The sequence below is a fragment of the Charadrius vociferus genome, unplaced genomic scaffold (genome assembly GCF_000708025.1).
Source record: "Charadrius vociferus isolate BGI_N301 unplaced genomic scaffold, ASM70802v2 scaffold486, whole genome shotgun sequence".
NCBI lineage: Eukaryota > Metazoa > Chordata > Aves > Charadriiformes > Charadriidae > Charadrius > Charadrius vociferus.
In genome coordinates, this window is record NW_009648965.1 from 149,833 (window position 1) to 176,238 (window position 26,406).

The following is a 26,406-nucleotide window of genomic DNA, read 5'->3' on the forward strand; positions in this document are numbered from 1 at the left end:
CAAAAAAAAAATAAAAAATAAAAAAAAGGTATTAAGGATTTTGGCTCTCCCAGCAGCGCCCTGTACTGATGTCACTCTTCCCTGAATAGCACATCAGCTCTTTCTTTGGTCTCTGCTTCTGCTGCTGACTGGTGCCCTGCTGCTCATCAAGGCCACAGCACGGCAGGGGAGATGGCAGCCAGGGAGCTTTGGGGACCAGAAGGTAGGACACGAATCCCACAAAGACCCCAGCACCCCAGGAGGGCCACCCGGGCAGCAAGGCCGGGCTGTGCTGTCACCAGGCGGGGAGCCCTCCTCTGTCCCCGAGCTCAAGAGGTGGCACGAAACTCCTCTCTTTGCATGCAGAGCGGAGGTTAGCTGGGTGCGTGGTGCACACCTTGGAGGCTCTGCTTGGTGATTGCTGGGGCTTGGTTACGGCACGGGGGGCTGTGGGAGCTGAGAGAAGGCTGTGGCAGTGTGTAGGACAGGTGGCCATGAGCTGGCAGCCCCGGGGTGGTGATTTCCTCCTCTGCTCCTCAGGCACTGCGGGGATCTGCTCTGAAAGAGATGCAAGGCAGGATAAGCACAGAAAAGGCTGAACTTTCCTTGCCAAGAGCAGATGAAAAGAGATGTTATAAAGTCACTTGTCTCTGGTAACATGGCCCCTACCTCTGACACAGTGGTGGAGGGCATCCAAGTTTCATGCTGGAAGGAGATGAGCCCGCGCTTGGAATCCTATCCCGGTTTCAAAGGTCAGGTGCATTTCTGCGGTTACAGATGTCGTGGGGATGGCATTTGACCCTGGCTCATCCTACACAGAAGCCAAGGTCTGATGGACAGCAAGATCATTTGAACCTCCCTGGAACTAGCTTTCATTTGAATTACAAGCTGTTTTTTGTTTCTTCCCAGCCAGGTCTCTAGACAAACTCTATAACTTTGCTGACTGCTCTGGCCTTCACCTGATCTTTGCACTGAATGCTTTGCGCCGAAATCCCAACAACTCCTGGAACAGCTCCAATGCTCTCAGCCTGCTGAAGTACAGTGCCAGCAAGAAGTACAACATCTCCTGGGAGCTGGGCAACGGTGAGTGTGGGAACAGGAGAGTCACGGGAACAGAGCTTGCTGTAGCAGAAAGGTATTCCCTTTCGGAAGAGGATATTTGCACATCCCAGGATGTTTTGCCAGTGTAGGTTCAGAGGGATTTAAAGGCTCCTGCTATAAGGCAGCACCATCTCTAAGACAGACCTGGCGTGTGTTTGCACCTTAGCTGGATGTTTCCATGAGTTGGTATTAAACACATTAAATCATTAAATGTTTTTGCCCTGGCTACGAGGTACAGCCGGTCCTGGGGTGGGCAGACCAGCAGGTGTATGGACTTGTATGGTAGCTGCAGTGCCAGGGGAAGTGGGGGACCCTAGAGGGACAAAAGCATGACACCAAGGTGGAGGTCCTTCACCCAGCATACAGCTAAACGGACATGGGAGGAGATGCTGGCACAGGAGAGCGAGAGATGGCCCCCATCCACACCTCAGCGGCTCCTTCTGCTGCTCGGCAGAGCAGGCAGGCAGCTCTGCGGAGCTCAAGCTGTGCGACAGCGTGTGAGCTGTGTGTCTCTCTCCGGAAGCGCGGATGAAGGAGCAGAGCTGGCAAGCCTTGCTTGTCTATTTTTATTTTCCCAGAGCCCAATAACTATCGGACCCTGATCGGCCGCTCGGTGAACGGCAGCCAGCTGGGGAAGGACTACATCCAGCTGAGAAGCCTGCTGCAGCTTATCCGCACTTATTCCAGAGCAAACCTCTACGGGCCGAACATTGGGAGGCCCAGAAAGAACGTCATCGCTCTTCTGGAAGGGTAAGTGATGTTGCTTTGATCAAGAAGAGATCAGAAACGCCCCCGGAGACTGATACCCTTTGCAGCAGGTAGACGTGCTCTTTGGCTTCCCAACGTCCAACAGCTGCCAGGATAGCGAGGCTCCGCGCAGCCCAGCCACCGCAGTACCAAGGGGTTGGCGACACGGTCGTCTGTGCTGCTAAACTTCTGCAGAAGTCCCTGGCAGGATTTTGAGCTGGGCTGACTAACACTCTCCCAGGTATTCCGAGCGTTTCCCAATTGTAGGCAGACTGAGGTGCCCACCTTATTTGGATGTGAAGATAACGCAGCGGTACCGATGCAGGCTGCTGCATGCCTGTGGGCTTCAGGGCCAGGAAGTGGGTCCTGGCACCACTTATCAGTGTAGACATTGTCTCAGAGTCCTCCTGGACAAATTGTTTTGCTCTTCCCCTTTGGTGGCGGCTTCTCCCTCTGCTTTCTCCATCTGTGCAGAGGAAGAACCTGTAGCAACTTTCTTCGCTGGCCAAGCCCTCTGCTCCCTCCTAGGAGAATTGGCACGTCTCTAGTTTGGGGAGGCCAGAAGTGGAGAAGGAATGGTGACAGTGAGGGACACAGACACCTGGAGGTGACATTGGACAGCTACAGGAACCAGAGAGGTGTGGGAGCCTGCTGGCAAAAAGCACTGTGCAGCTCGAAGACCTTGCAGCAGAGGGGAAATTCCCTGCAGGACTGTAAACAGAAACTCCAGTGCAGAGGGCTGGGCAGGGGGAGGTGTGGAAGGGACTCTGCTGGGAGCAAAGCTGGTCTAGCATTCATTAACATCTGCATGAATGATCTGGCAGAAACAATAAACAGCACACTGATGCAGTCCCCGGCGAGGCGGGGAGGGAGCCAGGGCCAGATTCTCAGCTCTGCTGCAGCAGCACAAAGAGACCATAAAGCTGGTGGAACCAGCTGCGGCGCCAGCATCCCTCCCGCCAGCGAAGGTGGGGGAGCAGCCCCTGTGCCCACAGAGCATGGCTGCCACTGATGCCGCCTGGACACATCGCTTGCCGGAGCCCCGGCATTCGGTATAGCGCAGGGGGAGTTACAAAATGTTGTAGTAGCCTTGATCAGCAGGCAATCTATTAGCGCCGGGAGGAGCGGGCTGAGTAAGGAAAACAACAGGGATGAGAGCCAAGAAGCTCTTAGAGAATGGGAAGTCCTACTGCTGCGTTTGCCCTCCATGCGCCGCAGCCGGGTCCCAGGGAAGAGGGGTTGGAAGAGCCGAGTCGCACGGTCAGGGTGGTCCGGCAGCTCCGCGTTGCTGGAGCTATGCTCTGAGTGACGGCGACCCTGGGAGCGAGGCGGTAGCGTACAATTCGGTGGAGAGGATGGCAGGAACATCATCTCGAATGAAAGGGAAGGAAGGTAAGAGCAAGGGTTTGAGCAGCCCTGGTGATGGGATAGTGGGGGCTCTCCAGACCCCCACATTGGTCTGGAAGAGCTGTAATGAGCATGCCCGCTCTCCTGCTGTTCCTCTGCTGCCTTCCCTGCCTGCCAGGGCAATGCTGGTCCACAGGCGTTCAAAGTGATTTCTCTCCCCCATGGAGAAACCTTGTGTCCTGCGCTCCAAACCCTGGTGTCTGCAGCTCATGGCGAGCGGCACGTGCCTGCATGGCCTTACAGCCCATGGGGTCCTGTGAAACAAGAGCTGCTTGTCTTTCCACATAAAGACCCCGTTATTACCAGGCAGGGCGTAGAGAGGAGGAACAAGTCTGATTACACAAAGACAAAGGGCTAAACGCTTGTTTGCAGTGTTTGGAAACGGAGTTGCAAAAGGACAAACAAATAAACCACAGTGCCTGAGCTGCTCGACAGCATGAGCTTTATTCCCAGCAGCTCCCTGAGGTCTCGTCAGTACTCTCAGTTAGTGCTACCGGGAGCTCTGCCTTCTGCGGGAGCGTCGCAGAACCGGTCAATGGGATGTGGCTCAGAACGTGCCTGGGGCTGTCACGGCCAGGACGTGCCTCTCAGGATCCTGAATGAGCCCCACACAGTCAACAAGCAGGAGAGAGGAGAAGGAATTTAGGAAGGTGCTCTCAATGGCAAGCCTGCTGTCTGCCTTGCTAGACCACCATGAATGGTCTACGTAGTGGTTGCAGTAGGATAAAGGCTCCAGAGCAGATGAAGTGTGTGCAGTTAATAGTCCTGACGATGTGAAATCTGCAAAGTTTTGCTCTCATTTTAAAAAACGTGATGAAGAGCAGAAGTCAACCAGGTAGGAAGAGATAGGACAAGTGGAAGATTATGACTCAAGTGAGGCTGGAGTGGAGAGATGAGACACCCCAGAGCAGAAGACGGGATGGGTGGATTAGTCTGGCAGGCAATCAGTGCCCTGTTAGACAAAGTGAGGACGCAGGTTTTGATGGGGGAAATAATGGAAACGAGCTGAAGTGGGAGAGGAGAGGTCAGAGAGGCCCAGGGAGTGTGATCTCTGACAGTAGAAGCTGGAGTTTGGTGTTCTCCAGAGAAAGCCTCTAAAGTTACCTGAGGTGCTGAATCACTCAGAATACTCTCATTGTGAAGTATTACCTAAAATTACATTTTCCTGTTGCATCCTCTGTGTTCCAAACACTGTAGTCTATTGTTGAACCGTTATCTCAAGCATCCAAGCTAAACTTATTCTTTATGTTTAATCCTTGTCCTGCAATACTGGTAGTGTTGACATCTTTGTCAACAGTATCTTTGCATTCTGCTGTGCACAAGGCTCTGTCTGTCTCAACAGTGGGAGATGGACACCTCCACGTCCATTCTGACCCAATCCTAGGGCCTCCTCTGGGACAGAGTGGGACTGAACCCCTCCTGGGATGCCACCTTTCTTTGGAGTCTGCTAGACAGGCTAGATGATGAGTGTAGATCAGGCACCTGAAGGTTTCCAGCATGTAGGGGTGCGTGCACGCTGTCCCACTGCAAACGCTATCCTTAGGCAGGTGACACTGAGCTGTGCTGGGTGAAACCTATGCATTTTCTGATGATGGAGGTAGGATATGGTGAGGGGAGGAGAGCCCTGCCTGAAAGGCAGCAGCACGTGCTTTGCACACCCTTCACTGCCGAGTTACTGCTCCTGAGCTCTTGCACCACCCTGCGCGGTGCAGTGGCTCTGAGCAGCCACAGAGCGTATCCGTGTCACCCTGGGCTGGCATGTCCCAGAGACTGCACCAGGACCACTACTGCTGATGTAAAGATGGGCTCTGCAGTGACGGAGCATTGCTCCGATGGCTGGGGTCTGCTGTGCGGGAGGCTGGAAATGGTGTCTTGTGAATGCACAGGTGCAAGAGGGAATTTCTCCAGACACAACCAACAGTTGAGTTTGATGAGGTGTTAATTAGACCATTCGTGCAGCCTGAGCTGTTGGAGAGCAGACCACGCTAGCTACCTACTGCGTCTGCAGGTACAGGAATCCCAGAACTGCTCAGAATTTGCTTGGGGAAAAAATTGTGAGATTCTAAGGAATTAACATAGATTTTAACAGCAGATCAGGAATCAGACACAAAGGTTAATGCGTGACTGAGTAACACACTCAGTGCTGGAAGAGAAGAAACATGAGGGAAAGCCATTAGGAAGAAGAGATGCTAACACGTGTTAAAGCTCAGAACATTTGGTACAAAACTTACGCTGACATGTCTGGGCAGATTTGGCTAGGGGCTCTCATGACCTGTTGTTCCTCAGCTGGTGTAGCCTAGCTTTTGCTACTGGACCCTCACAAGCATTAGGGTGTTACCTCCACCATGGCAGAAGCTGCAGTGCCAAGAGGGTAAGGGCTGGCAGGCACTTGTGTCCACGCTAGGCTGGTTGTTGTTGATGCTCTGTGGCCACTTTGGGTCCCGAGCCTGCTGAAGCCACCAGGCAAGTGAAAATCTTTCTTGGCGGGAGGTACAGCCTTTCCTTACCTCCTCATCCCCCAGCTCTCAGAGCCACCAGACCTGCTGCCTCGGCTCCTTTTCGTGGTAATGTCATTCTACAGTGCTCTACCACATAAGCACCAACATAGGAACCTGGGCTTGGGGTTGATTTGTGGATGCAGGGAGAAGGGCTGCGGATTAGGACAGGTTTTAACCTGAGCCTTACCTGGGTTGCCCACAGATAACCAAGACATCATCTCCATACCCCCTCCCAACCCTGCCACGTCCACGGGAGGAAGGGTTTCATCACCACTGACAAATGTGCTTCCTCACCTTTATGGGTGCCAGCTGTGGACGTGGCAGGGTTGGGAGGGGGTATGGAGATGATGTCTTGGTTATCTGTGGGCAACCCAGGTAAGGCTCAGGTTAAAACCTGTCCTAATCCGCAGCCCTTCTCCCTGCATCCACCAATCAACCCCAAGCCCAGGTTCCTATGTTGGTGCTTATGTGGTAGAGAGAAGTGTTAGCTTATCGCTCGTGAAATGGCACAGGCTGTACACTTAGGGTCCAATTGTTATGTTGGACCAGAGCCCAAAGCAAAATCAAGGTGCTAAAAATGGGAGAGTCTTTGGTAGTATTTTTATGATGACTGCCCATGCCTTGTGTTGGTGCCATCACAAGGGCGAAGAGGGCTGTGGCTGTCTGAGCGGGTCAGCACACATCAGTCAGTCCAGGCATTGCTTTTTATTCGCGACCTGTTCTGGAGTAGCAGCCAAAGACAGTGTATGGACAGAGCTTGTTTATTTAAATTCAAGTAGGGAAGAGAAACAAGGAGAGCCTGGAGTAGGTGGTATCTGGCAGAGGGAAGGACTCTGGGTGGAGTTCAGGAAGAAATGTAGGTATTTGTCCTGTCCTCTTGCTGACAAGGACTGCTGTGCTGTTTGATACAGGGGTCTACTAAGCACTGTGGTTTTTAGAAACTCTCTTTTGGCTGTCTAACTTTCTTTAAAAAGTACATCCTTGCTGTATTGGTCTAAGGCTCTTTAGTGATGCCACAGAGGCGAGCGTATCTGTCAGCAGAGCCAGAAGCTTCACCCTTATGCAAGCTACCGTAAGGCTGGTTGCACTGACTGTACCGGGACACTAAATAGGTCCAGAGCAAGAATTTTGAGCAAAAAATCAAACCACAAGACAAGCAACATTACGCTAATGATACAAAAGGAGGAGGAGGTCACCGCAGCATGAACTCAAGCTCTGGTAGCATTGAACTGAAGAGTGAATCCATTCATAAATACATTGAAATGAGGTGTGAAGGATGCGATGAGGCATTTTGTGGTTGGTTATATAGCAGGGTCAAGGATCTGAGATACAAGCAAAGGATTTAGCTATTGTTCTTTCAAGAGGAAAGAGTTAAGATAGTTGTTGCTGAAACTTGATCTGGATGGCTGGAATGCCAAAATCACGTTCACCTGTATAGGAGGAACAAAATGCTTAAGAAAAGACATAGATGAGATTATGCCACTGTATAAGTACACAGTGTACTTTCATCCTGTTTGCTATCTACAATCTTAGTTATTTCATCTCAGAAAAGATGTAATAGGATCAGGAGGGTTACAGGGAGAGGAGCCAAGGATGCGTGGAGGTATATGATGTCTTCATGTGAGAAGAGATTAAATAGGCTGTGCCTCTTCAGCTCAGAAGACAGACAGCTCAGAGGGAATGTTATCGAGGCCCACGAGCCTGTGAATGGGGTGTTTTTTCCACAGTGCAGAAAGCAGTTTGGAAGGAAGCTTTGGAAAGAAGGAGGAAGCTTTTTCACATGGTACGTGATGGCATTGTAGAAGTCATTGTCACAGGGGGCTGTGGAGGCCAGAGCTGTGTGTGTTCAGAAAGGGACTGGACAAATCAATGGTGGGAAAAAGCATCAGTGTTTACGCAACATCACGGTCCAAAAGCAACCTCCAGAGTCCCTGGAGTGCAGATTACCAAGGCTGGGTGGGTCAGTCTGGGACTTAAAGCCCTCTTTGCTAGAAGGCTTGTACAGCCCTGCCGTAGATCAGGTTGGTTGAAGAAAGGTGATGCTGAGCAGAGAGACAATACTATATAGCAGCAGATTTGTATGTAGTCCCCACCAGGCTCTGTTCCCTGAAGGGAAATCCCTGTCTGAATCCCAGGTCAGATTTGTTGAGCAGCAGCTGCAGTTTGGTTTAGTACCTGTCTCTGCTGCTGCAGGTATCTGATTGTGCTACTGAAACCCGAAGAAGTTAGCAAGTGACGCCTGTGCCTTAGTCTCCCTCACCAAAAAATTCAGACACAAGATGAAGCTATTTCTACCCATCACTGTTGGCTCAACGGGCAGAGATCGGCCACCCACCTCTAGGGATCAGCCACGGCACCACAGGCAGGCCAGTGTTGCTCCGACATTTGGGGCTTGAGGGGGTCAGTTTGCTTTTGTGTTCCTCCAGGGAGTAGCAGATGAAATATCCCGTGTTTGTGAAGTCCAGCACCCAGGAGTCAGGCGATGATGCTAAACTGTCTGGGAACCTGTGCAACAGTAACTTGTCTCTTTGTGCAGCTGCATTCTTTGTTACAGATCACTTTTTTTTTTTTTTTTTATTGTTTAAAGGATGACAATCTGCAATTACCTGCATGGGAACGAGATTTCCAAAAGCAGATGGCTCTTTAATGTATCAGGAATAAGCCTAGGAAGTTCCAGTGGCTGGAAGCTGAAGCCAGACACATTCAGATGAGAAATAACATACTTGGAGGCTAATTAACCATGGGAGTAATTTGCTTAAGGTTGCAGTAAGTGCTCTGTGACTGGCAGGTATTGAATCAGGACAGGAGATCTATTTCAGAGACGTGCCCACACTCAAGTGAAAGTTGCAGTCCTGGGAGATGTGGCTATGGGAGCTGCTCTGGGAAAGGTCAGATTTGAGCCATGGTGTCACAGTATAGAGTTGTGGTGTCGGTACCATCTCGTGGTGTTGCAGTTCTTCTGCCCCACTCTCCCACAGCTGAGTTGTGATGTGCTGTCCCACCTTTTGCCCATATTACCATTTCTGGGACAAAGCTGCGAAGTGTTTGAGTTAAGCAATGCTAAATTACCTTTTTCTCATTGCTTGTTTTTTAAAAAAAAGCTTAAGCCTCAGTTCTGGCTCAACACAGGCCCCGCAAGTAGTAGGGCTGGCATGGGATGCTGGCACATGGGCAGCTGCAAGGGTGAGGAGATGGCCGTATCCAAGCTCAGTGACTTTGTATAAACATCAGTACCACAAACTCCCTGCCCGAGGCTCCTGTTCCTCCATGGGCCTCTCACACGTCCTGTTTCCCCACCTAGAGATGCTGCCCCAGCAGATTTTGAGGACTTCAACAATTTGCCCAGGTTTCTGATCTGTGGAAGTCCAGCTGGGGATACCGCACGGCCGTGCCCTGGGGCTGCCACCCATCTGAATTACGGGGCATCGCTGCAGTAGTTGCCCACGTTGCCTGCACAGCACAGGCTCAGCTTCTCCTGGGAGGGGGGGATTGACTGCAGAGGCGCTGCGCGGTCGATTGGTGCTTACAGAGAAAGGCCAATGTGTAGGAAAATGGCAGATTTACTGCGCCAGCCCGGCCCATCTGTGCAGCACATGTGCAGGGACCTGAGCCCTCCCGGAAGCGTCTGGTTTGCTCTGCCTGCGCCGCGCTGCACACATGGACATCGTGCAGTCCAGGAAATCCCAGATAAAAATGTGCCAGCGCTGGTCATTTGGACCGTATGGATCTTCACTGGCCTCAAAATCTGTGGTTTGAGCCGCACAGGTGCTACAGGAATAAAGGGATTAGTAACATCTGTATGCCTAAACCGAGGATATTCGGATACCGGTGTGTCACTGCATCTCCACCTGCCCTGGGCTTTCATCTCTTGCTCGTGCAGTACCACTTGTGGGCTGTTGAGCTGCTCTGGGTTCCCTTTGGAGGGTAGAGACCATTGCCCAAGTCATCTGGGGTGCTCCAGGCACAACTCCACCATTAAGGCAGGACTTGAAGTTTTACCAGGAACTTTTGAACTTCATCCTGCAAAAATCTCAATAAAAGGAAAAAGAAAGAAAAACAGACATGGAAAGCAAAATTTGAGCTAGATATCCATCTTTTATGGTAAAATTTGAAAATGACCAGAACTAACCGATTTATTTTGCTCTTACGGAGATAGAAGAGGAACACTAAGCAAACCAGGGCCTTTTCTGTCCTGCTTTTGGTCTGCGCTGTGCTGCCTGAGTGATGCCTGTGTCCTAGAACAACATTTTCTCAGGAGCTTTTTAACAACAGGTCACTTAGCTTCCTAGAGACGCGGGAGATGGGACAGATGGATGTCCTGCTTCTGCTGCTCCAGGGATGCTGGAGGTTATATCGAGGGTTTGCTTTGCTCTTCAGTCCCTGCTCAAAGACCGCTGTAGCGGGTGTGTTTGCAGCAGGGCTGTAGGCACTGTGGAAGTGGTGAGGAACACCAAAGAACTTCTTCCTCCGAGCTCCATCTGCTCATGGTTTCGGACTGAGAGTGGAGAGTGCCAAGCTGAGCCTGAAGAGCTGATTTAGTGAAGTCCAGGATGGTTTATTTTGCAGCCGTAACATAAAGCATTTGAGGTTAGAAAGAAAGCTGGGCTGATCTTCAAACCCAATTGCAATATATCGATCTTCAAACCCAATGTAGATTGTGTTCATAATTTCAGCTTAGACTTCATTAGTTACTCTTGTACACTTTGTGCATTACAGTTTAGGCAACAGTCTCTACTGAGCATTTAAAACCTGGGAGTCGGGGTTTTTTTTGATCCCTTTGCCATATTTCTGTGCACTTAGTTTTGTAGAACAGCAGCCGCTCCATAGCAATGTTTGCAAAATCCCCTTTTCTTTTTGATCCAGATGAGCTGTGCGAGTTGCGTGGATTTCGCACCTCCCTGGGGCTGGTCCAGCTGGTCTCCTCGCCATGCTGAGCTGGGGAGGAACCCTGACCAAACCACTGCCCTGGCACTGGCCTGACCCTCCAGAGAGATGTAAAAGCATTTCTGAAAGGCGAGCCTGGGAAATGAAGCTCACAGCACTGCGAGGCAGCAGAATCAGGGATGCATCCGTGCTATGGGGTTTTACAGCACGTTATTGTTTTTCCATTTCTAATTGTATCTCTTCCCTCTCTGTCCACAGCGATTTATTACCGCTGTCTTTGCCAGTGTCCTCTTATGCTTCACAGGGTCCAGCTGCCCTTTTGTCCCAGTCTATAATTGACCATCGTCATTAATTTAAAGTCAGAATGATTGTTTCCGAGCTATATTTAGCCTGAAGTTTGCTGCTCTTGTTTCAGACCTGATTAGAGGCTCATGTGCCGGAAAGCTTGCTGCTCTTCCCTGCCATGACAACTGGTCTGATAAAAGGGCTCACAAACCTTCCCTTTCCTTCCCCGCACTCCGTCGTGGGGCTGTCCTGGGGGAGTTGGGGGTCCCAGGACCCAGCGCCACCCATCCCTGTGTCCCAGTAGAATCAGGACATCTGTGTGATTCCTGTTGTGTTCCTGGGATCCCTGTGCATCAAAAAGCAGCCCGAGACAGTACAGCGTCGGTTTCTTTCTCATCACGTTCGCTTGCTCACGCCAATGTCTCCTGTCAGGTGCATACATTATCACTTCCAAAATGCATCAGCTATGCAGCACATGTTACACTACTGAGCAGAAAAGCGTGCCTGGCCAGTTGGTGTGTGCCTGTGTGTGTTTTCATATCTCTGCTCCTAAGCGTAAGAATAGAGTGAGTGACTGCTTTGGCTTCCTCCTGGGAGCCGCAGTTTTCCAAGGCGCAGTTTGGATTGCTGGACCAGGGAGCCAGGGAGGGACCATCTTGGATGGCAGCAAGCTAGAGGCTGCTGCTGCCTGGTCGCGTACGGACCCCAAGATTAGTAATGGATTTGGTTTTGGCATCAGCAGCGTAAACAGATACACATGTGTGGCCTCAGGTCTGACTCAAATAGGGTCTGTCTGGAGGAGGTGTGTTTTCTTTAAGATGGTTGAGTCCGTAAGTACATATAACTTGCTGTAACCTTGTGCGTGGAAGGCCTGTGGTTAGTCACAGGAGCAGGACAGACCACAAGTGCACCCAGGTCAGAATCCCATCAGTTTGCTAACAGCCAATGCCAAAGAAAGAGCATCCAAAAAAAGGGAAGCCTGTAGCAGTATTTGTCCAGCCTTTCCTCCCATCCTCCAATGCTCAGGGGCTTCCTGAGCTGGAGGTGGCGTCTTTGCATCTAATAGTGTTGCTGTTTTTTCTTCCATTTCCCAGTCCTTGCTTGAGTCCAGGCAAGGAGTTCCTCAGCTTAAATACATGTTGGGTGAAGAAGTGTCTGGTTTTAAGATGGGCATTTAGAACTTTTTCTTTAATCACTATTGAGGGTTGTTGCAGTCATAGAACTAAGTACATGCCCCAAGATCTTGTTCCTGAAATGCTGTTGTGCTCAGAGAGCTCTCCCTACCTGCCCCAAAATGATGCTCAGAGCTCTGCTGCCAGTTGGGTTTCACTCCGTTATCCTCAGCTGTGCTAGCTACAAGCATTTGTATTAAGTCTAATTTATTCCTTCCATTTAAGGATGCAAAGGTTTCATTAGAAAGGGTCTGTGAGTGTGGTGACCGCCTTTGGTATCCCGTGATGTAGGATGGGCATCGGTTGTTTTAGGACTTCCCCTGTGACAACATTGGGCTTACACGGTTTCTTCCTCTGTTTCCTATAGGTTCATGAAAGTGGCTGGCAGCACGGTGGATGCTGTTACCTGGCAACAGTAGGTATTCACCGTTCCTTCTACTTTCAAACGCTAATTGCAGTGATAAGGTGACGCTGGGAGCAGAGCTGATGCGCTGTCTGGGTGTGAAAGGGGGCGGATGTGTGACAGCCACCTCCTCTGTCCTCCTGCTGCATTCAAATAAGCGAAAGAGGCTCTGCCCCTCCTTCTGGAGCCTCTCGAACAAATACAGGAGGGGATGTATTAACCTTTACCACGGCAGCTGAGACAGAGGCTAAAAATACCATTGCCTGCGTGCCTGGCCTGCCTGATTGCTGGAAACAAAGCCCTGCGCTGCACCGCTGAGGTCCAAGCAGCTCCAGTGGTGGCCAGGTGGGGACAACAGGGAAGCAAAAGTCACATGTAACAGGTGTATGGGACTATCTGAAAGCCCTTTTCTTTCCACCCCAACCACTGTCTCCCTGCAACCACTGGCCTGAAGCTAAGCTGGTCTGGCCCAGAGGAGGGAGAGGCAGTTTAGTCCAATGGTAAATGCGTAATGCCCCAGTGCCTGCTCTGTTTTGTAAGGGTCCTGTAGACATGCTGCTGTCCTACACTGCAGATGGAGCCCCAGGAGTGGATGTTGACGGAAAGGGGGTGAACATCCAAGATCCAGGCCCAGCTGGGGCTGCCAGAGAGATGCTGATACCTGATTTTCCTCCTGGTTTCCTACATGTGCTGCAGTTCAGAAGAGCAAAGCCATCTCTGAGCTGTAGCGCTGGGTGTGACAGGCACCCAAGTGGAGGGAAAGGTTTTCCTAATTGGGGGAAAATCCATAAACACCTTTCTTCTCCTCTTATTTCCAACTGCCCCAGTTTGCACACTGTGGGCAGAGGCAGGCTCCCCAGGAGGCTGTGACTCTCTGCAATGGGAGTGCAAATGCCATTGCAAAGGTGAGGCAGTGTGCAAGCACAGCAGCGACCGACAGAATTGATAGAAAAAGGGTGTGTGGGGCAGGCAGGACTCTTTCCTGCATCAGAAAAGACATTCACTGGAGCAAAACCCATGGTGATACTCCCCTGTTCCCAGAAAAAGTGGATTTGATCTGATACTGGGTTAAACTTCCCACGCAGGGCACGGGAGCTGGGGTCTCAGGCGCAAGGAGGGCTTGTGTGTGCTGCCCACAGGGCTTGTTCCCCAAGCTGGTTCTTCACGGAGACCCTTCGTGGGGTGCTCAGGTTGCTTTGCTGAAGTGTAGCAGCGTGGTTTGTAAAGCCCATCTCTTGTAAAAGCCTACCTGGAGACCTGCTCTTAAAAAGAGCTTGCTGGTTTTTAAGACGTGAGGCTTTCTTGCGAGTGCGCCCAGGGTCTCTGTATTGGTGTGTTAACCTTGGAGCCTCCTGCAGAAGCAACTGTTGGTATCTCAGGGTGGTTTATAGCACCAGCATCCAGCAAGCCCTGTTCCTCATGGTGCTGCAGCATCGCTTGCTTGGGTGTTTGGCTCCTGGGGCTTCCCTGCCAGGCAGCAGCAGCTCGGTGCAATGGGGGCAGTGGGGTAGCAGAGCATTTGGAGCAGGATTTGTGTTACTTACAGGCTCATGCTGTGCACTGATGATCTATGTCTCAGCTGGGAGTTTGCTTTTCATGATTACACGATGTGCTGATCACATTTACTTCGTCCAGGAATTTGCTTTCTGCAACAGGGCTTGGATCCCCGGGCCAAGCCCATGGAGGAGTTGAAGGAACAAATTTCCAGACTTCAGACATGGAGTTTCATGCTGGCGTGCAGGGAATCTGCCCGCACGTCTGCTTTGAAACCTCTTCTTCTAGGGTCAGTGCAAAGGGCTCGGCAGCTCTGGTGCTGAGCACCCTGTGATGGGGAGGGCCGGTGCAGCTCCCCATGAGGGTCGGTGGGGCTCAGGCGCTGCTTCCTGACCCGTTTCCACTGCGGCGTAGGAGCCGCTTCTCCCCCAGCCCGGGTTTGGAGCTCTGGAGATTGCACCCATCTGCATGTGCGAGGACTGGCAATGGCCACAGCTCCGAGCTGGGCTTCTGTACTGTTTATGAATAAATGTCAAAACAGTGTCTCATCCCTCTGCTCCAAACAGCAAAACAAAACAAAACACGTTCCTTTGTATCCAAGAAGAAAATTATTAGCAGGAAACTAAACTGCTGTCGAACTTCAAGTATGAACGTTTCTGTTCCAAACCCTAACGTTCTCCCGGGATATCGGTTATAAATTTGTCAAATCTGTTATTCCTTTGAAAAGGCTGCGCTCGATCCAGAAAGGGAATTGAGAAGGGAATACATTGCAGGGATCCCTATTCTCTGTGTGAAAACAGAATATATCTGAAATATATCTGACAGAAAAGTGACACTGGGTGGAAATAAGCGGCCTCGCCAGCCTTTCTGAGAATGGTTTCACTTACATATGTAACTCAGCATGTGTGCCTTCCTCTTCAGAAGTAATGTGTTGCTGGAGAGGGATGTGTGAACGGCTTTGAAACGCTCAGGGAATTTCCACTAAAGGAGGGTGTGGCAGGTGGGACGGACAGTGGCTCTGAGAGTTTTGGCGTTTCCCTGATCGTTTGTTTGTTATGTTTGGTTATGAGTAAATGCTCAGTTTATTGCAGACCCCCTCAGTCTTTGGATGCGGGTTCCCGCTGCTCGGAAACCTCCCCACAGCCATCTCCTCGCTCGGTGCCGGCGTCCTCGCACAAGGGGAAGATTCACTGCCCACTTAAACCTGCAGCCGTGCCCGGTCCCCTCCCCGTGCGTGCTCTCTCAGTCTGTATGGCCGGTTTCCCATCCCAAATGTCGTGCAAAACTCTCACGTTTGGCAAATTTAGTGGGCAAATCCTTATGTAACGCTCCCTTTGAAGCACAAATCCCTGTTGCTTACAGGAAAGTAAATGTCTGCCTCTTCAAAGCCAGTCGACATCTATCCTTTTGGCTCCTTGGAGAATGCCATGTTATCTTCCAAGATGGAAAGCCACCCACCCTGTGTGGCAGTCAGAGGTGCCAGGCACGCAGGCGTGTGGGAGATACTGCTTGAAATGCTTTTGCTGGGCTTGGTTTGGGTGGCATCTCTTCTGGCTTACACACATCAAGTGTGCGGAGGGAGATGCTCACCAGGCAGTAGCTGTAGCAGGGGGCAGATTTCCTAAAGGTGCCCGGGGAGACTTTCCCAGTGTGCACACACACACACCCCCCCAATGGATATACCAAGGGTATATATTTTGGCTCGCGTGAGCTTACTGCAGGTGCTCAGGGTGCGGTGACTTCTGAGATTGTGCCTGGAGGAAGGGGTTGCAGGAAGGAGTCATCTTTACCTGTAAACAGGCCTGGCCAGGGCACGGCTTTGCACACTGGCTTGCCATCCTCTGCGCTGTCTGATGGAGGGCACAGTCCCTGGCAGCATCGTAGCCCTGGCCACCAGCACAGTCCCAGGTGATGCCAGGGCACGGCCGGGGAGACGCCATGGGCCAGAGACGGCTCCCACCGTCGGGACGCACAGAGGCACCTCGTCCAGGGGCAGAGAAAGGCATGGGGGTGAGTTGTGCCTTTAGGGCCAGAGAGCAGCCCCCAGTCATTCTTCTTTATTGGTGCATTTATTAGTTGATTGGAGGTGGGCAGCGCCTCTCCCCTGTGCCCGCAGGTCTTCACCTGGGGGGAGCTGGTCACATCTCCCCTTTCCTCTCCAGGGGCGGGGAGCAGTGGGACTGTCTGTGTCCTGAGCTGCAGATGGCGGCTCTGCCCTCTCCTCGGGAAGATGCTCAGGGATCGGGACCACCTCCGTCAGCAGAGGTGTCTTGGTTTCACAGCTGCGGTGGTGGTGGGGTGTCACGCTGACGGCGGGGTTCTGCCCCGCTCGACGTCCCCGGCAGGCGGGTGCCCTAATTCCTAGCAGACTCTCCCCATAGCAGCAGGCAACAAAGTAGATCCGGAAATTCCTGAGCTTTGGGAAGTGGGCTTTAATGTAATTAACTGCAACAGAAGAAGAGGTCAGATAATAGGGGCAAAGGTTTCTCTTTAAAATGAAAGAGGAGGTAAATGAAACCAGCTGCCCAGGAGCCAGTGCACTGCCTTCATTAAATATGGGACGATGATCATGGTCCCACGCAGCAAATTGTGGATCTTTCCAGAAACCCATTTTAAAGGCAGCACAAGCCCCGGAGGTGACAGGATAGAGATGTGCAGCCAAGCCCCAGGTTCGCCCAAGAGCCCCGGTGCCTGGCACTGCCCTTCTCTGGGAGGCACTGGGGACCTGTGTGCATCCCAGCCTTGCAGCCTGCCCGAGGACAGGGACGTCCTCGGTTGGCAGCTGTGCTCAACCCTGCCTCAGATGTCCCCCTGGCAGCAGCTTTCTCAGTGTACTGTTCCCAGCTCCTGTCCTTGTGTTTTGAGTCTCATGTTACTGTTCCATCCAAGGATGGGGGCCAGGAATTGAGGTGTGGTGCATTTCCTTGCGCTGGCACAAATCCCTGCCCGGCCCTTGGTGGAGTCCTGCCCCTGCACCATGCTCTGGTTTGGCCACCTCCGGAGTGATACAGTGACAATTCCCTTTGCAAAGTGCACTGGTCCCATCACAGGTTTCTAGGGCATATTCAAATGAGTTTTTTTAGAAACGGGGTACCCCTTGCTCTGTAAGCGGAAGGGACAGAACTGGCCTCAGCTTTGTACCGTATAGTAGGGCACCCAAAGTGGCTGCACATGGCCTTTTCTTTAAGACGTGTGTCTCATCTAGGATTTATTTGTTAGATTCCTCTTTTCCTTAGCTGGTTCCTGCAGATTGTCTGTCTACAGAGATAGCGGCATCAAACTGGGGGACATGATGAGTCAGCTCTGCATGTAACCGCCCGTGTCTGTTTTCTCCTATACTATGAGAAATGGCATGGTCTGTGCCCACGATGGGCATGCTGATATCTCCTAGGCTTCAGGGCCAGCTCTGGTGCTGCATCGTACTCAGAGCCCACTGAAAGATCTGCCAGCCCCTGTTGGAACCAAATAGCTTTTCCCTGAGCTATGTGTCCTCTGCCAGAGACCCCTGCCCGCGCTGGGGAAGGCCTGTCTGCTCATCTTCTTTGGCGCTCAGACCTCGCCGGTGTGGGGAGAGGAGGATGTGGATGCTGCGGTCCCCCGGGGCCGTCTCGGCCTGGCTGCCTGTGCACCATGCTGCTGCCTGGGGAGGTACTTGTCAGCGCTGGAGCTCTCTGCAGCTGCTGTTGGCTTTTTTAGAGCTTGGAGAGCTGCGACTGTTCAGGGTTTTTTTGGTTTAGGGTTTTTTGGGGGTTTTTTTGAAAGTCAAGTGCACTGAGTCATTGTAAATATCAGCAAAGCTGCAGCCTTTGCTCCTGGGAATAATCCACGCCTAACGAGCGCTTCTCCTGCTTTAAGGGTCTGTCAGTTGTTTGTGTTTTGTGGATTTCTACACTGCCTTTACTGAGGGTTAAAGTTTTCAAAAGGAAGTGCCCGAATGTCAATGGTGAAGCCTACAGCTGGAAACAGCTCACCCATTCCTGGGTAGCCTGGTACCAAGGCAGACCTCAGTGCTTCGCCCTTCCTCGCAAGCCTCATGCAACTGGTGCCGTTTTCACCCCTTTCCCAGTTTAGGGAGGTTGAAAGTACATCTTGGTGTCTGAGAGCTTCCCAGGCAGATCTGCAAGAGATCCTTGCCCATCTCACAGAAGCTTATAAATGTCTTCATCCTCACCTTAAATACCCAAAGCTAAGGCGCTCCCCTCCATGTTCCCCCAGGAGACATGCTACCAACAAGATTTTCTGATACTGAAGCAGAAAGTTTATTTTTGCCTTTCATTCCTGTGCCAGTCCCCATTTCTCTGGGTTGTTAATGAAAATGTCAAAAACCCGTGACCATGGGCATTCCTCTTCCCTGCAGGGTCTCGGCTGTGCTCAGCACAGCAGCATCTTCCCATGCTGCCTCCTCCGCACGGTCCCTGGGAGGGCAGAGCCTCCTCTGGGGCTTCTCCTGGAGAGATGTTCCTCTCCCTTGGCAGCGGAGCTGTAGGTCTGAGCACACCTTGCGCTGGGATGAGCCGATGAGGAGGTGCAAGCCTGCCTTTGCTCTTCGAGGGGTTTATTCTGGGCTCTGGGACCATATTGGCTTGCACAGACAAGGTGAACGCTGCAGAAAGTCTTCAGCATTGGAGGGGCCATACGCAGACTGACGTCTCTCTAACTCCATCTTTTCCCAGTCAATACAACCTTATTTTTATGGCCTTTTAGCCAGTTTTTGTCCCAGATGATGGGGTTTTTAGTCCACAGCAGTCTGAAAAAATCGTTTCTGCTCCGTTTTTAAGTGCAGTGCTAAAATCCAAACATCTGCCATCCCCAGAGTCCATTGCTTTGTAATTTTGTCTTAAAAAGTAATCTCTGTAAACCCCACCACTGCCTGCTGCTTACAGATCTGCTCTACTCTCGGCAGCCAGTGGTTCGATAGTGTATAAGGGATTGGAATGATTTTGAACAGTTCCTAAGTCCCCTCCCTGGAGATAATCTCTGCCCTTAGCACCTTCCAGTCAACATGGACATGCAGAAATGCCTCTTTCCTCCTTCCCTGGGTTAGAGGGAAGGAGTTGGAGTGAAGCTGGGCACGATCCCCTGCTTCGCTGGGGACGCAGCAGGGACTGTGCACCTTCGGGAAGCTTGGCAGAGGAGACTCTTCTCATTTAATGGATTTCTCTTCTGGGCCAGTTAGTCCTGGCATTGCTCCCCTTCCACTGCAGCCCTGTGCAGCTCCAAGTGCATTTACCTGGTTACCTGGCTAGTGACATGGAGCAAAAAATCCTGTCTGAGCACTCGTGCATGTCACACGTGTGACGGGTGCTCTGGCTGAGGCTGGGTTAGCCCACAGCATCCTTTTGGAATGCTCCTGCATTCCAGCACCCAAGTGAAGCAACCACTACGGCTGCTTGCTGGTGTGGATGAGATGCAAGTTGTGGAGAAATCAGCCCTGGAAAGGTGAATCCACCTTTCTTCAGACCCCAGGTTTTCAGTCCATTGTGCATCCCAGCGCCCGTGGCCGCACTGAAGTCTGTGGAGAGGGAGAAGGGTCTGTGTAACTCTGGTGAACGCCAGGTGGACATGGCTCCAGTGAGGGATGGGAGGCTATAGCTGAGTCCTGCCAGCCCCAGCCAAAGCTGCTTCAATTGTGTGCACCTCTGTCACCCCAGCATGGCTCCAACATGCGCTGGGGCTCGCTGTGTCGAGTGGCTGATGCACGCTGCAGATTCAGGAGGAGGAGGTTCAGAAAGTCTCTTTTGCAAAAACTGTTCATCAGCCAAACGTCTGCCCTGGGGATATGTCAGTGCATGCTGCAGACAATGTCCTGGTGTCCCTGCAAGGCTGGGAGGAGCCTCTGGGAGATGTGCAAGGGCTGCCACTGCTCCTTGCCTGCGGACGGAGGTGCCAGCCCCAGACAGTTCCTCAGAAGGAGCCCATTGGGATTACCTCCAGCCGCAGGGCATTTGCTCTCCAGGTCTGATGGCTTCACCTTACATGCTGGACAGTAATGAGGCATTTCAGAGTCTTCCCCGCACACTTAGAGACAGCTGATTGACTTTATGATTGGCAGCACTATAGCCGTGTTTTATATAAGCAAGCACATGGAGAGCAGGAATCAGCCCTCTGCATGGGACACTCCCTGGCATTCCCAGGGCAGAAGGGATTTCTGCGAGAGCAGGACTTCCCCTGCGGGTAACGGACACGGCATTTCTCAACTGGGGGATTCGGCTGTGGACTTTGCTGGGAGATCGAGGAAGAAAGGTGCAGGTTGTGCAGGGGTGCTGGGAGCAGGGCTCTCTCTGGTACCATAGGTCCTGAGCCTGTGCACCCCATGGTCACCAATCCTTGCTTGGAAACACGGCCAGGGCTTAGCCCAGAGGGTTGTTATTGCAGCTGGGTGTCGAGGAACAATTCTGGTTCTCAGACCAGAAGAGGCTCTGTACGGTGTCCCCTGCAGATGCACCGGTGGCCAGAAAACCAGCCACTGAATGGAGAGTGTCCTGCAACCCAGGCAGAGTGATGTGGTTATTCCCACAGCTGGGAGTGTGGGCAGCCTCTCCTGTCCCCTCCTGGGTGTTTACTGCAGCAATTTCCAGTGTGTCTCAGAGGGTGTTGGCTGTTCGGGACCCTTCTCCTCCCCGGTGCCTGCGTAGTGTCCTCCTGTGGCTAAGGAACCCTTCTTTTCAGCCATTAGATGTGCTTCTTCCTTTTTGCCATCCTGTAAAAGCAATCTTTCCAGTAGCAATGATGCTGCGCCCAGGGCTGACCAGCTTATCTGCATTTTGGAAACCGTGTGTCCCTAATACAGTGGATGAGTACAGACGGGACGAGCTGGGTGAGCAGAAGATCTCCCAAGATCTCCCTGATGGTGGAGCCCAGGTGCTGCTGTTATAAGTGGTGTGTTGGAGGGTCTCCTTCTATGGGGGTCTCCATGAGATCAGTGCAGAGGGTGCTGCAAAGCCTTTGTGGGTGGTGTTTTGCTCCTAGCCTTTTGTGGTCCGCTCCCAGCGTTTCACCAGCAGTAGTTAAGAAAGTGCGAAATTTCCCGTGGTTCCTGTAGCGTAGGATGCTCAGCGTTCAGGGCATATCCACCTGACACCCTGTTTTGGAGACCGAAAGCATCTGCCAAACACAGGCATGGCCAGAGGGCCAGGGGAGGGCAGGGTGCAAGCAGGGGCTGCCCCAGAGCAGAGGAGGCTTCTTGGCGTGGGGCAGCAGCGGGACAGGAGGACGTGGTTCGGGGCAGAGCTACTCCCAGCTGTCTGATCTTTGTCTTCTTATTTTCCTTCCAGTTACTACATTGATGGCCGAGTGGCCAAAGTGACGGACTTCCTGAAAACGCGCCTGTTAGACACGCTCTCTGACCAGATCAGGAAAATCCAGAAAGTGCGTGAGTGCAAAGGATCGGCGAGGGGACATCATGCCCACCTCGGCACAGCTCGTGGCCGGGGCTCTGGCCTCAGCACTGATATGTTCCCGGGGGACCTGGCATGGGGCAGGGATGGAGGGCGGCTGCTGGGGGTGGCTGTCCTCCCAGCCCAAATGCGGCCAGTCCTCACGCAGGGGATGGGAGGAAAGTCTGGGCAGCACGATGCCCGGCCCTGGGGTGGGATGAGCGGTGGGTCGCGAGGGAAGCGGCCACAGGCTGCAGCGTGGCGCAGGCTGGATGCACGCTGCCGTGCAAAGCCTTTCTAAAGCAGCTGACTGTCTCCAGTCTCCTATCCGTCCATTCCTGAAACTTTCTCCCAAGGATGAGAAGAGGGAGCAACCAGTCAGTACCAAACCGTCCCAAGCACAGCTGGTGCCGTGCCTGCTCAGGAGGGGACAATACCTTGCCCCGCTTGCTGCCAGTGCATAAAGATGTTGCTTGCAAAGTTGTGACGGCTGCATTTCCAGGGTGATTTTCACTGGTGGAGAATCATGAACATCATTATGAACAACTGTTTGTTTTTCCCTGATGATCGTGTTTTGACTGCGTTATAAAACCCAGCTGTTGCTGGCGTGCTGTGTCAGAGCCCACGGCTCTGCCTGGCTAGCGCAGCCTGCAGCGAGCGCTCCTCTCCCCGCCGCTCGGGGGGGACCCAGCTCGCATCTCTACAGCCTGGCTAGGGGACGGGGGCTCCACAGGTCCCCCTGCTTTGGCTGGTACGGGGGCCAGTGCTGTGGCCAGCTCGCTCAGCTGTTGTTCCGACGAGAAATAAGGAACACCTAGTAAGCATGGAAGGCTTTAGGGACTAGAGGACATGTCTATCTGTCTGTCTTCTCTAGGTTTTCATACCATACCAGTCACCACAACGTCTTACTGTTGTAATTCCTGCAGGGAGAATCCGTAGGATGAGTAAACAACTCAAAGAGGCCCCGGGAAAGGGGATGCAAGGGTCGGCATAGCAAAACCGGAGGAGAAGAGCCGCTTGCGCCGCTTGTCGAGTCCTCCAGCACAAACTGGGAATCATCCATGCATATGGATGGTCCTCCTGCTGCGGGGAGGCATGGTGGGGCAGCGGGTGGGATCAGCGCGGGGGCAAGCAAGAGGCATCCACCAGCCCTGCTCCTGCTGGGGGGACACAACCCCACCAAAAGTGGTGGCACGTATCCCACCTCCACTGTGGGTTGGGAACCTGCTGAGATTGGAGCAGGAGCCCCCAGGGAGGGCTGGGCAGAGGGCTCTGGGAGCAGGGCAGCGGCGGTGGGATGGCATTTGCTGTTCCGGCCATGGGCAGCTGGGTGGTGACATCCCCAGCAGGACAGGACACACCAGCTCTAGGGGCTTCGTGGACCCCATCCATTCCCAGACCAGTGGCAGCGAGGAGCTGCCCTCGATGCGGGCTGGGGGAACCCTTGCACCCACGGGGCAGGATTTGGTCTGCGCAGGGTATGGCCGGGGAAGGGTTCTCCTGGGAATGCCAATGCGGCTGAGCAAAAGCACAGCGCTGGGTGCTAATAGCCTCCAGCTTGGCTTTGAGTCCGTGCATCCTGCCGGGGCTGATTAGAGCAGCTGGGCTTGTCCACTTCCCTGTTTTATTGCTTCCTCTCCGACGGGGGAAGGTGGCGGGCTTAGATAATTACAGGCAGGATGCCAACACCTCTGGGGCTTCAGTCAGGGATGTCGAGTCTCACAGGCTGTGAGTGGGAGGCAGCCCAGAGCTGGCGTATTTAACATCTTTGAGGGATCCCAGTCCATCCAGCACATTCCAGCTCTCCTCACTAATGGGGCAGGATACATCAGGCTGCGCGGAGCGCTCCTCGGGCTTCTGGGTTTGCAGACATCTGGTCGCGGGAGCTCGTTGCCCAGCCTTGGAGAAGTGGGATTGCGGGAGAGAGGATGGGGAGTTGCGTGGTGCCAGAGGTTGCTCGCACTGGGAGAGGGCAGCTCCGGCCACCTGAGCCCTCCTGTCCCACCTGGCATCTCACGGGTGTCTGCACTGCCTGCTGGAGCCTTGTAAGGGGTGGGCCAGCATGCTCGGACCTGCGTGCCTGTGCCTTGGACATCGAAGCAGCCGCTGCTCAGCCATGGGGCTGTCTCTGCCTGTGGCCAGAGACATCCACTGCTTTCTTCTCGGGTGCCCACTGTTCCTCCATGTGGCTCCAGTATGTGTCCCAGTGCTCCCACCTTGCAGAGTCATCAGGGCTTGGGTGCTCCGTGTGGCTGGTGGCCACCTTGCATGGGGCCATGGCGAGCTGAGGTAACATGGCAGGGCAGCCTCCAGGATGGGGCGTGTGTGGGGAGACCGTGGAGAAAGAGCCCTGGGTTTGGGAGTGTGAGAGCACATTTGGGAGGACGTGTTGGAAGCAGATGGATAGTGGACACACGGCAGCAGCTGCAGAAAGTGAGGACCAGTCTCCCACCATCCAGACATGGTGAAGACACCTGGTGACCGCGCCAGGGCCAGGCAGGCACTGACTGCCCAGCAGCACCATCACCAAAGGTCTCCGTAACCCTTCCCGGAGCGTAGCACAGGAGATGTCTGCCTTGGCTTTAAATCACAGCTCCATGAGAGTCATTTTGGTTGCTTTTGTGTCCTGCACAGGTAGTCAACACTTACACGCCAGGGAAGAAGATCTGGCTGGAAGGCGTTGGTGCAACCTCGGCCGGAGGCATGAACAACCTCTCCGATTCCTATGCAGCCGGGTTCCTGTGAGTTACGCCAGCTCGCCGGCACCAGGGCACTGCCATCCCCACGGGGTCTGCGGGCTCAAAGCTGCTGCAGCCAGGAGAGGGGCAGCTCTGTGCCCAGAGACTCCACCTGTACCCCCTCAGTAATCCCCCGGCAGCCTGGACGCCATTACTTTCTCCGTAGCATCCCGATTACCTGTCCTCAGCTCTGCTTTCCTGCAGGTGACCCAGCCTCTGGTGTACCCAGAGAAGCAGAGCAAGGAGGGGACCGCTCGGGATCCCACACGGGTGCCCACGGTGTGCCCGCAGGGCATGGACATGGAAGGGGAGGTGTGATCTGGGCACGCTAGCTCCAGGACTCCAGGGCTGCCATCCCGACAGGCTTGCCTTGCGCTCGGCAGCTCAGGATCCCCTGGGCCTCCTCCCGCTCTGCGTTTTTGGTTCAGGCTGCATCCACGCATCCTTGCGTGCATTTACTCTTGGGGTACCTGCCCAGGGGAAGCGCTCAGCAGGACTCCGCTTTGGAAACCATTTTCTCTCCTTCTTCAAAGCCACAACCATTCCTGGGGCTTGTCTACTGGCACAGCCCCGTGGCACGGACATCCTGCTGCAAAGCCCCAGTTCAGGTCTTCAGAGCTGGCCGCGACCACGGAAGATAGAAGAAGATTATCTGGGCTCTGGGGGGAGGCGCAGGGACGTGTGTGGGGTATCGGGGCTTTGGCAGGCTGCGAGGGTTGAAGACTTTGCCTGGGGGTGTGAGAGGCAATGCTTCGGTCCCCCCTGCTGAGTCAGCAGGGCGCTGGCGGGCTGAGGGGATGCACCAGGTTTTGGGCGCAGGGCTGCGATGCCGGGGTGCATGCGGGGGCTCAGACGTGCTGTCGGGACATGCAAGATGGGCACAGTCGGGGCAGAGGTGGCTGTGGCAGGGGAGAGGCACGCAGGCTTGCCAGGGTGGGGGTGGTGAGAGCCGACCAACACCCAGCTCACAAAACCATCTGAAGGGTTTGGCTCGGGCGGTGGGAGCAGGCGGCTGTCCCCCTCTGCAGCAGCCCAACTCTGCTCCCTCCATCCCCAGATGGCTGAACACGCTGGGCTTGCTGGCCAGCCAGGGCATCGACGTGGTGGTGCGGCACTCCTTCCTCGACCATGGCCACAACCACCTGGTGGACCAGAACTTCAAACCTTTGCCGGTAGGTCTGACCCAGGGGCATCGTGCTGGCTCTGGCTACTCTCTGCTCTTTTTTTTTTGGTGGGGGGGGATTCTATCCTTGTGGCCTGTCTGAACTCTGCTTGAAAATGAATTTTTCCAGATCTGTTTCTGGCAGTGTTAATAGGAGGCGTTATTTCATGTCAAACGCGACATGTTGGAGGCAGATGGGGGAGCGATACCTCTGTAGCTGAAACTTCATCTAGTGCCCAGGGTTGGTAGCAGGGGAGGGAGGCTGGTGCCACCGAGGGGTGCAAGGGTGGACTTCGGAGTCGGGGGGAGAGAGGGAGGAATGTGGCAGGACCACTACGCACGGCATGGGGATGGCTAGTGATGAGCTTGGCCTGGGGGAAGCCAGGCTGGAGCCTCAGCACCTGACTTAAGATGTCTAGAAACTGAGGTGAAGGGCATTTGAAGGGCATTTCCGGCATCACAGGGAGAAGAAATCCTCACCAGTGCCCCACAGCATCCCTCGCTCTTCAAAAATGCCTGGGCAGGGGGGAATTCTCAGCACACACGGTGCTGATAAAGAAACTGCATGAAAAACACTGTTAAAAGCAGCAGCTTTCCTTTTCATCTTTTTTTGGGGGGTGTAGTAAGTACCCTGCTTCGTAAGTGGAGTACCTGGCAGAGCATCTGGGTTCTCTGCATCGCCCCTGGAAGGGATGTAGGGGGTTGTGACCCAGCAGACACTGCTGGCAGGTTGGGGATCTGCGTTGGAGAGGTGTGCAACCCTTCCGCTGCGAACCCGCCTTTGCCACTGCGCTGGGATCGCGGGCCGGGGCGGGAGGGGTGGCTACAGGGGGGCAGGGGCTGAGGGAGCCGCATCTCCGTCGGCTCTACCTACTCAGCCGCCGCCTCTCCGTCGGCTCTACCTACTCAGCCGGGGAGAACAGCATCCCTGTGACAGCATCCCTGAGCACTGGGGGAGGACGTGGGAGGTGCTGGTGGCACGAGGTCTGTGCCAGGCCCTCCATCATGGCCTGGTGGGTGGCTCCGGAGAGCAAATGAGTGAGCAGGAAAGTGTGGTCCCCTGTCCATGCTGCTCTGGGTATCTCCTGGAGCGCCCCAGGCTGCCCCCACACGTACCCCTCCAGTGAGTGTACCTGCCAGCTCTAGTGGCCCGGGCTGAG

General features: G+C 53.6%; 1 protein-coding gene across 1 annotated transcript in view; it reads left to right on the top strand.

Annotated features, from left to right (window-relative positions):
* LOC104288816 (Hermansky-Pudlak syndrome 1 protein homolog) overlaps positions 1–26,406 on the top strand; it is a 118,537-nt gene that overhangs the window by 73,044 nt on the left and 19,087 nt on the right. Inside the window, exons 4-9 of the mRNA XM_009887688.1 lie at positions 889–1,062; positions 1,659–1,830; positions 12,441–12,488; positions 21,245–21,338; positions 23,981–24,087; positions 25,142–25,256. Coding sequence (XP_009885990.1) covers positions 889–1,062; positions 1,659–1,830; positions 12,441–12,488; positions 21,245–21,338; positions 23,981–24,087; positions 25,142–25,256 — 710 coding nt within the window. The remainder of the gene's footprint in view (positions 1–888; positions 1,063–1,658; positions 1,831–12,440; positions 12,489–21,244; positions 21,339–23,980; positions 24,088–25,141; positions 25,257–26,406) is intronic.